This window comes from Oncorhynchus mykiss, chromosome 20 (genome assembly GCF_013265735.2).
Source record: "Oncorhynchus mykiss isolate Arlee chromosome 20, USDA_OmykA_1.1, whole genome shotgun sequence".
NCBI classification, from domain to species: domain Eukaryota; kingdom Metazoa; phylum Chordata; class Actinopteri; order Salmoniformes; family Salmonidae; genus Oncorhynchus; species Oncorhynchus mykiss.
This window is the reverse complement of record NC_048584.1, coordinates 16,673,657-16,685,520: the sequence shown is the minus strand read 5'-3', so window position 1 is coordinate 16,685,520 and position 11,864 is coordinate 16,673,657. Positions and strand designations below refer to the sequence as shown.

Here is an 11,864-nt window from a genome sequence, read left to right as displayed (position 1 = left end):
CACAAACAGGCAAATAACGATGCAGTACAACAATGGTGTGCAGAAATGCATCTCAGAATGCCAAACTCGTCGGTCCTTGTCATGGATGGGCTATTGCAGCAGACAACCACGCCAGGTTCCACTACTATCAGCTAAAAACAAGAAGAAGCGGCTCCAGTGGGCACGCAATCACCAACACTGGACAATTGAGGAGTAGAAAAACATTGCCTGATCCGATGAATCCCGGTTCCTGTGGCGTCACGCTGACGGCAGAGTCAGGATTTGGCGTAAGCAGTATGAGTCCATGGCCCCATTATGCCTGATGTCAATGGTACAGGCTGTTGTGTATTGGTGTGGGAAATGTTTTCATGGCACACATTAGGTAACTTGATACCATTTGAGAAACGGTTCCATTCCCGAAGAATTATGGCTGTTCTGGAGGCAAAGGGGTGTCTGACTTGGTACTAGATGGGTATACCTAATAAACTGGTGACTGAGTGTATATACATGCTGTATAATAACCTCCCTGACAATACAACCCTAATGGATTCTACACACACACTGGAGTAATGACTGGAGCGCCTTCATCTCCACCATCTCCGTCCTGTATCTTAGCAACTGCCTCTATATCTACAGGAAAATAATCCCACTAGACGTGAACGACTAGGCAGGGGCTGACCACCACCACATCTCACACTAGATCCCCAAGCCCCACTGTCATACAGAATATCCGTCATAGATCGCTGTATCTCCTCCCACTACTCTAGCCTGTCACCTCATAACCAACATGCCAGTCAATCTCCACTAAGCCATGTCGTCCATCCATTTGTCTGTCCTTCCATCCTCCCTGTCTCAGTGCAGTGCTACTCGGTGGTCCCAGTCATGGTTTACGGTCTGGAATCAGATAGTAATCTCTGCTCGGCTGTCTAATGTCCCCTTTACTCACCTCTGTACCTCAGCTCCTATCTCTCAGATTCCTCCTATCCTCCAGCACATAAAACCCAAGGTAAACCAAGTCGCTTAATAAAGCCATGAAACGCAAGGGAGAATTCAGAGCTGAGTGGAGGGAAAATTCAGAGCTGAGTTGTGGTGAGCTGTATTGTGTGTTAGGGTGGTTGCAATGTAAAGCTCGGGGGAGATGGGATAGTTGACCTCCAAAACACACAGGGCAGCTGAAATTCACACACACACACACAGACAGACACACAGACACACAAACAGACACACAAACACACAAACAGACACACAAACAGACACACACACACACAGACAGACACACAGACACACAAACAGACACACAAACAGACACACAAACACAGACACACAGACACAAACACACAGACACAAACACACACACTACACAGATGCACATGCACACGGGCCCCCTAGGGTGGTTGATTGACATGAGTGGAAGTGGCAGAAGTGGGAAAATCGCTCTCTTTCTCTCCCCTCTCTTCCCCCCTCTCATATTCTCACTTTCTATCGTCTTATTTTCTCCTTCTTTTCCTCTCTGTCCAGAGTGACACAATGCCAGTTCTATACTGTGTATGCCAACGTTTCCCAATGTACTGTATTTGGGTTGTCGTCCACCAAAACCTAAAGCAAATCCAATGTTGTTGGTCACGTGCACCGAATACAACAGGTGTAAACTTTACACTGAAATGCTTACTAATAATCCCATTCCCAACAGTGCAGTTAAAAAGTAAGACAAATAATAGTACTTTTGCTGAGTAAAAAAGGAAATAGTGACACAATATAAACAATAACGAGGCAATTTACAAGGAGCACCAGTACCTAGTCAATGTGCAGTGGTTCGAGCTGGTTGTGTGGGTAGAGTCTAGTGAGTGTGCATAGAGCCAGTGCAAGGGAGTCAGCACAAAACAATTAAGATAAAGAAACAGTAAAGGGGGTCAAAGTAAATTGTCCGGGTATCCATTTAATTAAATGTTCAGCAGTCTTAGTAGAAGCTGTTCAGGTGCCTTTTGGTCACAGACTTGGTGCTCCGGTATCGCTTGCCATCCAGTAGCAGAGAGAACTGTCTATGACTTGGGCGGCTGGAGTCTTTGAACATTTTTATGGCCTTCCTCTGACACCGCCTGGTATTGAGGTCCTGGATGACGGGGAGTTCAGCCCCAGTGATGTACTGGGCCGTACTCACCACCCTGTCTAGCGACTTGAGATCGGATGCCGAGCAGTTGCCATACCAAGCGGTGATGCAGCCAGTCAAGATGCTCTCAACGGTGCAGCTGTAGAACTTTCTCAGGATCTGATGGCACATGACAAATCTTTTTAACCTCCTGAGATTGAAGAGGCGTTGTCGTACCCTCTTCCCGACTGTGTTGGTGTGTTTGGATCATGATAGGTTCTTAGTGATGTGGACACTGAGGAACTTGCAGTTCTCAAATCACACTTTGTAGTGTCCCATTAAATACACAGAGCCGTGTCTCTAGCCGACCCACCATTTGAGAACAGCTGTGTATGTACAACATTACAAAACATTATCAGTCAGCAAACAGACTTTTTTTTGCCTTGGAGGGAAACAGGTTGGCATGGATTCAAAAACAGCAACAGTGGTGCTACTATTGTACTAGCATATTGCTTGTTCATGCGGACTCATTTAATAGTGACTGGCTGAGTTTAATTTGTGCTCCAGTAGGTTACATAATGACGATCCTTTTTTTCCATTTGTAAACAACATCCTATCAATGTCAGAGCAGCATGAGTAACTACAAATATAATGGTATTTAGGGCGAAGGAGTACTTGGCTCAGTATTTGTACTCAATTCTGTAGAGAGCTTTTAGTGACCACCGCTCCTGACGGTGAGCAACGCCCACACATACAGATGGATAGGACAGAGAGACAGAGAGACTGACTGACAGACAGACACAAATACCCCCATTCTACTCTCACCCGGAGGTCTCCGTTGGCCAGGTGTGGGTTGTGGTGACTGGGGTAGCTGCCGTAGACAGGCTCCTTGCAGTAGATCTTGATGACACAGCGGTCCTGGACGTCTCGTGGGTCCTCCAGCTCATAGAAGACGTTACGGGCCTCATCCTTGATGAGCAGGGCCGTGCTGGGGCACCTGAACATGGGCATGGACACCTGAGCATTTGACCTCCGCATTACCTTTCGTTTACAATTTTAATTGCATCATTTAAAAAAAAAAAAGTTTTGTTTCAATTCACATGGATCATCTGCATCTTATCAGCTAATGAATCTGATATTAGCTTGGAAATATTGATATTTTTTTGTAAAGTAAATTGTTATGACAGTGTTATGTGGCCTTTATAGCTAGACATTCTAGTAGAGTGTGATAAAGCCACCTGAGCATTGCCATGGTGAGCCTCTGGGGGAACATGTGGACGATGAGGGCCCTCAGGGTCTCCAGGCTGGTCAGCTCGTGGGTCAGGTGCACCCTCCTCATCTCCTCCCCCAGCTGGAGGAAGAGAATGCCTAAGGGGGAGGATGAAGGGAGGCAGGAGGAGAGGAGAGGGGAGGGGAGTGTCATTTGACTGTAGTGACTCAACAAACACACATGCACATGCTGTACAGTCAGGTCCAACATTTTTGGCTAAGATGTCCTTGGTAAAGTTCATGATGCCGTTGACCGTAACAAGGGCCCCAGGACCAGTGGCAGCAAAATAACCCAATAACATCAAAGATCCACCACCATATTTTACAGTAGGAATTTGTCACAGCTGGTTCTTTTCTGCATATGCATCTTTCTTTCGAAGCAAAACCCGTGGCACGTGCACGGCCAAAGAGCTACTGTGTATTTTCCAGTCATCTGACCATAGCACCCTTTTCAATCCAAGTGCCAATGCCGTTTACCAAACTCCAGGCGTTTACATTTGTTGGATGACATGAAAATAGAACTCTTTGGACGTGCTTATCTGTAGAAAAAAAACATACATATGCAGAAAATAATCACAAACAGTGCGTTGGGAAAGTATTCAGACACCTTCACTTTTTCCACATTTTGTTACATTACAGCTCATTCTAAAATGGATTAAATTAATATTTTTCGTCATCGATCCACACACAATACTCCATAATGACAAAGCAAAAACAGGTTTTTAGAAATGTTAGTAAGGAACAGATATACCCTATTTACATACAGGTAAGTATTCAGACCCTTTGCTATGAGACAAAAAATGGAGCTCAGGTACATCCTGTTTCCATTGATCGTCCTTAAGATGTTTCTACAATTTGATTGGAGTCCACTTGTGGTAAATTCAATTGATTGGACATGATTTGGAAAGGCACACGCCGGTTCATATAAGGTCCGACAGTTGACAGCGCGTGTCAGAGCAAAAACCAAGCCATGAGGTCAAAGGTATTGTCCGTAGAGCTCCGAGACAGAATTGTGTCAAGGAACAGAAAAATGTCTGCAGTATTGAAGGTCCCCAAGAACACAGTGGCCTCCATTATTCTTACATGGAAGAAGTTTGGAACCACCAAGACTCTTCCTAGAGCTGGCCAAACTGAGCAATCGGAGAAGAAGGGCCTTGGTCAGGGAGTTAACCAAGAACCCGATGGTCACTCTGACAAAGGTCCACAGTTCCTCTGTGAAGATGGGAGAACCTTCCAGAAAGACATCCATCTCTGCAGCACTCCACCAATCAGGCCTTTATGGTAGAGTGGCAGACAGAAGCCAGTCATCAAAAAAAGGCAAATGACAGCCCGCTTGAAGTTTGCCAAAGGATTATCTGGTCTGATATAACCAAGATTGAACTCCTTGGCCTGAATGCCAAGCGTCACGTCTGGAGGAAACCAGGCACCGTTCATCACCTGGTCAATACAATCCCTATTGTGAAGCATTTTGGTTGCAGCATCATGCTGTGGAAATGTTTTTCAGCAGGAGAGACTAGTCAGGATCGAGGGAAAGATGAATGGAGCAAAGTACAGAGAGATCCTTGATGAAAACCTGCTCCAGAGCGTGCAGTACCTCAGACTGGGGCAAAAGTTCACCTTCAAACAAGACAACAAACCTAAGCACACAGCCAAGACAACGCTGGAGTGGCTTCGGGGCAAATCTCAATGTCCTTGAGTGGCTCAGCCAGAGCCCGGACTTGAATCTGATCGAACATCTCTGGAGAGACCTGGAAATAGCTGTGCAGCGACACTCCTCATCCAACTTGACAAGAGTTTGAAAGGATCTCTAGAGAATAATGGGAGAAACTCCCCAAATAGAGGTGTGCCAAGGTTATAGCGTCATACCCAAGAAGACTTGAGGCTGTAATCACTGTCAAAGGTGCGCGAACAAAGTACTGAGTAAAGAGTACTTATGTAAATGTGATATTTATTTTTTATACCTTTTTATAAATCTGCAAACATTTCAAAAAAACAGTTTTTGCTTTGTTATTATTGGGTATTGTTTGTAGATTGATTTAATCTATTTAGAATAAGGCATTAACGTAACGAAATGTGGAAAAGGTGAAGGGGTCTTAATACTTTTCGAATGCACTGTACCTACATTTACTGTAAAATATGGTGGTGGTTCTTTGATGTTATGGGGCTATTTTGCTTCCACTGGTCCTGGTGCCCTTCTTAAGGCCAATGGCATTACAAGGACATTTTAGACAAAAACCTGGTTGCCTCTGCCAGGCTGAAACTTTGCCGCAAGTGGATCTTCCAGCAAGACAATAACCCCAAGCACATATCAAAATCCACAAATAAATGGCTAATTGACCGCAAAATCAACATTTTGCCAGACTTTGGAATTGAATCACATTGAAAACCTGTGGTTTGAATTGAAGAGGGTAGTCCATAAGCGCAGGCGAAGGATAACAAGGATCTGAAAAGATTCTGTATGGATGAATGTTCTAATATCCCTCCCAATGTGTTCTCCAATCAAGTCATAAAGTCTCAGGGCCATTATCCTCGCTAAGTGAGGTATTGAAAGGTAGTGAAAAGAGGGGTGACAATAACTTTTACCCGTATCTTTTAGAGAAAAAAACAATATTACTTGTTCAACAAAATATCTCTCTCTGAGCAATTATCAGTATCAAATAATATCATTCCCCAATTTTTCTGAGCATACAATACATACAATATATTTATACAAAATATACAGCCGACTTTTATTTTATGCAGTACATTTTGCTCATCTTTGTCAAGGGTGACAATAATTTGGGACCCGATTGTTCACGCCAACACTCACACACGACGGATCTTCTACACACAGGACAGAGGACAGAGATACTAATCTCACCTGTACGCCGGGGCTTTTTCAAAATGAATCTGTGACTCATTCGAAATAGAATCACGTACACATTTAGATCTGTAATTAGCCAAATATTGAGAATGTGATCCCGATGCCTCTCGTGAATATGAATAGAACTCCCTTGAGAGCTAGCGAATCTGCAACCACAAAGATGGCACAGATGGTTGCTACGACTGTGGTTGATATGACCGTGAAATGACCCTGATATGACCATGGTTGTTCGGACCTGGCGCGCGGAGCTTGGCCTGGCTGGATGAGCGCGCCAGGGGCAGGCTCTGGCGGAGGCGGTTCATGCGGTTGAACCCGAGGGGAACTTCGGCCTCAGACATGGTTTCCAGACTCTCAGCCGAGGCAAAGGATACTCTGCTGGCCTGGTCGGCTAGAGCCGGCTGGTTGGGGTTGGGCCGGATCACACGGGGGGTGCGGGCCTATGGGATAGAGGGAGAGACAGATTAATACGATCAAAACGGCAAAACAACGAAAACACAACAGCAAAGCCACACAGCAGCTGTTAAATCACCACACACAAAACAACACAACCACTGCAAAAAAAAGACAACCACAAAAACACAGACAAGACAACAGAAGCACTGCAAGAAAGACAAACAATAACACGAGATAAAACCACCTGACACAACACAAGAATCCCAGACAGAGAGACAAAACAGCATAGCAGTTTCCTCAGGATGAGACAACTGCATAAAACACAACAACGCAGCAGCCACCAAAACAGTTGCAAGAAACATATCTTACAAAGCTTCCAGAAAATCTATTGAGGTGTATATAAATATCTATTATTAATGCTATGTAAATCATGTGGTCTTGAGTGTTTAATGCCAGATTCACCAGTATCAACTCCACAGAGAGTTAGAGGAACCAAAAGAACACTAACGAACAAAGCTAATGCTTCAGAATTCAGAACTTGTTCTCAACTAGCTTACCTGGTTAAATAAAGGTGAAATAAACTAAAAACTAAAAAAAGACTTCACCTGCCCAATTTTAACCACGGAGGGAAGATGAAGCTGTGAGGAAATACGAGGAAATGGACCTCTCGTTACAGCAGCGCATTGCAGGAGTCGCTAGAGCAGGTTGTTTATAATGAATCCCTACGGACAGACATTTTCCAGCCCAAAGACTACACTAATGAGCTCTGACAGTTCTCTGTGAACACTGCTCACATTCACTTATGCATTTGTTGTCTTCCCAACCACCACAGTTGGGCTCACTTTGATTTGTTGTGCCAGCAATAGGCACACCCAAGCTGTACATGGGGGTATACTCACACATACACACGCAAATACATACAAACACACACATGCAAATGCACGCACACACACACAAATACATGCACATACAGAAACACACACAGTAGGTGAAGATGGACACACACACACGCTTGCACATACAAACACACACTTCTGTCATGAATTGAGTAGGATGACAGGTTGCAAGTTGGTGCCCCTCATTTGTGTTGAGATGTATGGCATGTGTGTGAGCCAGAAGCAGTGCACCTTCTGCTTCTAACATCCCACAAGCATCAAGCTGTTGAGCAAAGAAGTTGGTGGCACGAGGGAATTACAAAGTTTGTGGTTAGTCAGCTGTAGAGAGGAAGTAGGGAGCAGGGGAGAAAGTGAGATGAGAGCGAGAGAGCGAGAGAGCGAGAGAGAGAGAGAGAGAGAGAGAGAGAGAGAGAGAGAGAGAGAGAGAGAGATAAGGGCAGAGGGAGGAAGCCTGAGACTGGGACTGGAAACATACAGCAAGGGAGAAGTGTGAGGAGCGAAGGCGAGAGACGGAGAGAGAGTTTGAATGTGTAGCAAATAAGCATGTGCAAGTGTTTATGCAGGTGTTTGTGTGCGAGCCCGTAAGAGCGCAATAGCCACTTGATGTTGAGCCCAAGTGAGGGAGACAAACAAACGAGAGGAAAGGGCGTAAAGCACAATATGGTGGTTGACTTCCGCTCCACGCTTTCCTAATTAGTTCTCATTTCAGTGTGAAAGCAGCAGCTGTGGAGAGGCTCAGAGGGCAGGCCTTCTCTCCAGGTGTTCCTGGGAACCAGAGGACAAGCTTGGCTGCACTCTGTATGCCCACGTTTTATTCCCGCCGCGTCTGTCTACATTACGAGCTGACATTTTCACTGGGATAATGGCCAGTAAACCTCTACACAACCCTCCTCTTCCACAACACAATCCGAGGGAGGAATCGGGGAGGAATCGGGGAGGAACACCTGGGAATGTGGTTTCAAAAGTGAAAATCTCAGGGGAAATACAAAAAATGTTTTGGGGGGGGGTGCCTGGAGATTTCACAGTAGTGAATTCCTCGAGAGCTTTTTTTCTCCCAATTTCACCCTTGCCCTCGACAATCATAAACAAGTTTCTACCTATGCAATCAAACTTTGATAGATACTGTAATAAAGGTCTCCTCCAATGAATAAATAACAACTGAGCCTGTCAGACCGTTATAAGTCAATTTGGTTGTCGGAAACTGTTATGATCTGTTGTGACAGTGTTACGTCATTATGTCAACAGCCTTACGAAGCCATTATGACTGCTGGAGAAGAACTAGTGTGTCCTGTTACCCCATGACCTCGTCTATGTCTTATAAGGCCATTCTGTCTAATGGATGGGCCTTGGTTTATGACAGTGCTTCTCTCTCCTGAATCCTGCTAAGGCTCTGTAATCTTCACTGGAGATGTCATGGGCTTTTATAAAGCCATTTCTTTTATTACTGAAAATACAAAGACTATTGTCACGACTTCTGCCGAAGTCGTTGCCTCTCCTTGTTCGGGCGGTGCTCGGCGTTCGACGTCACTGGTCTTCTAGCCATCATTGATCCATTTTCATTTTCCATTGGTTTTGTCTTGTCTTCCCACACACCTGTTTTCAATCCCATTCATTACCTGTTGTGTATTTAACCCTCTGTTTCCCCTCATGTCTTTGTCAGAGATTGTTTATTGTCAGTGTAGTGTTGTTTGTATAGGTGCGCGACGGGTCTTTGTACCCATATTTGTTTATATTCATTTTTCTATTTAATGTTATGGAGCATGTTACTTGGACATTTATTAAAAGACTCCATTTTACACTCTGTTTGACTCTCCTGCGCCTGACATCCCTGCCACCTATACACATATATCTGACAACTATATTGCATCAAATATCGTGCGGTCAGTGTTATCTGTGTCAATAAGAAGAACTGTGCAGATGGATAACTCTTCCATTGTGTGGAGAAAATACCAAAACAATACAATCTATGACACTGGACAACCATATAAGCAGTATAACTGGAAATCAATAATTTGTCAAGTAACAGGCAACATGTTTACTGATAAGTTTAGCAGCGAGAAAGTGTCACTCATTTGCACAATAATTTCTTACCTCTATGTTCAGCATCTTGGTCCTTTATTGTGGGTCTCTGAATGACTATACTGTATGTCTCCAACTGTCAACTGTCTAAAACAATTTATTAACAATCCTCCTGTCTCTATCATTCACTTTACTGTGTCTCTACTGCCTCACGTCTCTACCAGAATGTCATCACGTTGGTAATATCTGTGCAGATGCTGTGTGTGTGGGACTTCACGTGCCTTCTCTCTCTCTCTCTCTCTCTCTCTCTCTCTCTCTCTCTCTCTCTCTCTCTCTCTCTCTCTCTCTCTCTCTCTCTCTCTCTCTCTCTCTCTCTCTCTCTCTCTCTCTCTCTCTCTCTCTCTCTCTCTCTCTCTCTCTCTCTCTCTCTCTCTCTCTCTCTCTCTCTCTCTCTCTCTCTCTCTCTCTCTCTCTCTCTCTCTCTCTCTCTCTCTCTCTCTCCTTTCATGTACTGCTGTATAGTTACATTGCCCTTGGTCTGTTTGACCATCCTTAAATTCACTATATTACTGTTCCCCTAAGTCCTGTCTGTCTAAATGCCACTACCTCATCACAGATTTCTCACCACCGATTGGCTGACTTTGTCAAAGTGGATTTTCTCAGATCAATAAGCAATGTATGTGATGATTGACAAAGCAGCTGTGCACAGCTGTGCCACCCACGCCCCCTGAACCCCTTCCCCACCCCTGGTCCCCCCCCTGTGGAACTCGGGCAACCCCCTCCTATTTGATGGGCATTAGCACCATGCAGTCCTGGCATACCGTTCCAGTGAGCTCTGTAATTGGGGGATGAGTCCCATCTATACAACTACCTAAAAACGAATACCAAGGAGTCACTCAATGGACATCCTGATGCGGCAAATCCTAACGACAACTGAAGTCACATTTTCACTTAGCCGTGCATTGATGTCAGTGGGAGACTAATTTAAAATTTGACTGAAGTGGGGATTCACCCCTAAGTTGCTTAACTGAACTGAATACAAAGAGCCTTGAAGAAGATGTTCATTGAAAAGCCATAGAAATAGTGTTGTAATGGACAATAAAGCAAAGTAGTGTAGGCTTTGGAGTTAGGCTAGTCTTTGACCTCAGTGTCCTTGGGCTATGAGCACAGGTTTGACCTGCACAATTGAATCATATGATGTACAATGCAGTGGTGTAAAGTACTTAAGTAAAAATAGGTTAAAGTACGACTGATGTCCTTTCGTTCATGATTTTACTATTTTGATTTTTGACAACTTTTACGAAACTACATTCTTAAAGAATACATACATTTTCCCTGATAACCACTCCTTGTGCAAAAATTGTATACATAAAGACGATCTCTTCTCATATAACATTTATCTAATTACAGTTACATAACAAGATTTTTATTTTGCATCTCCAGTGTAAAAGAAGTCCTTAATAAGTTTTCATTCAATTATAAATTTAAGCACCAAACATTGTCTTTGTCTTGGCGGATCATAGTCAAGCACTTTGATAAGTGATTCTGACCACGTGCCACAGCATAAGGCAGTCACTAGGGGAAACATGGCAGCCGCTGGCATCCTAAGCCTTTTAGGGCTGTAAAAAACACCATTCAGGCCATTCTCTGAGATATCAGGGAAAAGTCATTTTCCACCCAATGTCATATCAAACATACAAACAGCCAAAGACAACAATAGTAGCTGTCCAAATGGTTTAGCTACTGAGCTAGCCATAGGACCACGAGTGTCATGGATGGTCCAGGGATTTCGTCTATGTGAAACAGCGTTTTTGTTGTTGCTATTGCTATTGGTTTGTTTGTTTGTGTGTGTGTGTGTGTGTGTGTGTGTGTGTGTGTGTGTGTGTGTGTGTGTGTGTGTGTGTGTGTGTGTGTGTGTGTGTGTGTGTGTGTGTGTGTGTGTGTGTGTGTGTGTGTGTGTGTGTGTGTGTGTGTGTGTGTGTGTGTGTGTGTGTGTGTGTGTGTGTGTGTGAGAGAGAGAGAGAGAGAATGTGTGTGTGTTCAACTGTGCTTCTTTGCTAACCCAGCTATTACATAACGTCCTGAGAACGTTTCTTTGTTAGTGCTTGGTGAGAGCATGGTTGTCCTATGTTTATTTTGCATACATCCTCTCACAACTTTCTGTGAATAGTGCAGGATAGTTGCTTGGCATTGGAACATTCTCAGCACATTTACAGAACTTGTCAAAAAATCTTAAATGTTTTGGTATGTCTTTACTTTAACAGAACATTTCCTAAAAGTTCAAACATGGTTACATTTAATTTAAATGTTGGTAATCTTCTAGCAACATTCTCCAATTGTTTTGACATTTGGAATGTTC

The 11,864-nt window shown here is 44.0% G+C and overlaps 1 protein-coding gene across 2 annotated transcripts in view; it reads right to left on the bottom strand.

Moving 5' to 3' along the window:
- The window catches only part of LOC110498756 (SRC kinase signaling inhibitor 1), a 48,751-nt gene that overhangs the window by 20,721 nt on the left and 16,166 nt on the right, over positions 1 to 11,864 (bottom strand). For both annotated transcript variants that reach the window (XM_036955900.1, XM_036955899.1), the window contains exons 3-5: positions 6,433 to 6,634; positions 3,304 to 3,433; positions 2,891 to 3,062 (exon numbers count right to left, since the gene is read on the bottom strand). In XM_036955900.1, coding sequence (XP_036811795.1) covers positions 2,891 to 3,062; positions 3,304 to 3,433; positions 6,433 to 6,634 — 504 coding nt within the window. The remainder of the gene's footprint in view (positions 1 to 2,890; positions 3,063 to 3,303; positions 3,434 to 6,432; positions 6,635 to 11,864) is intronic.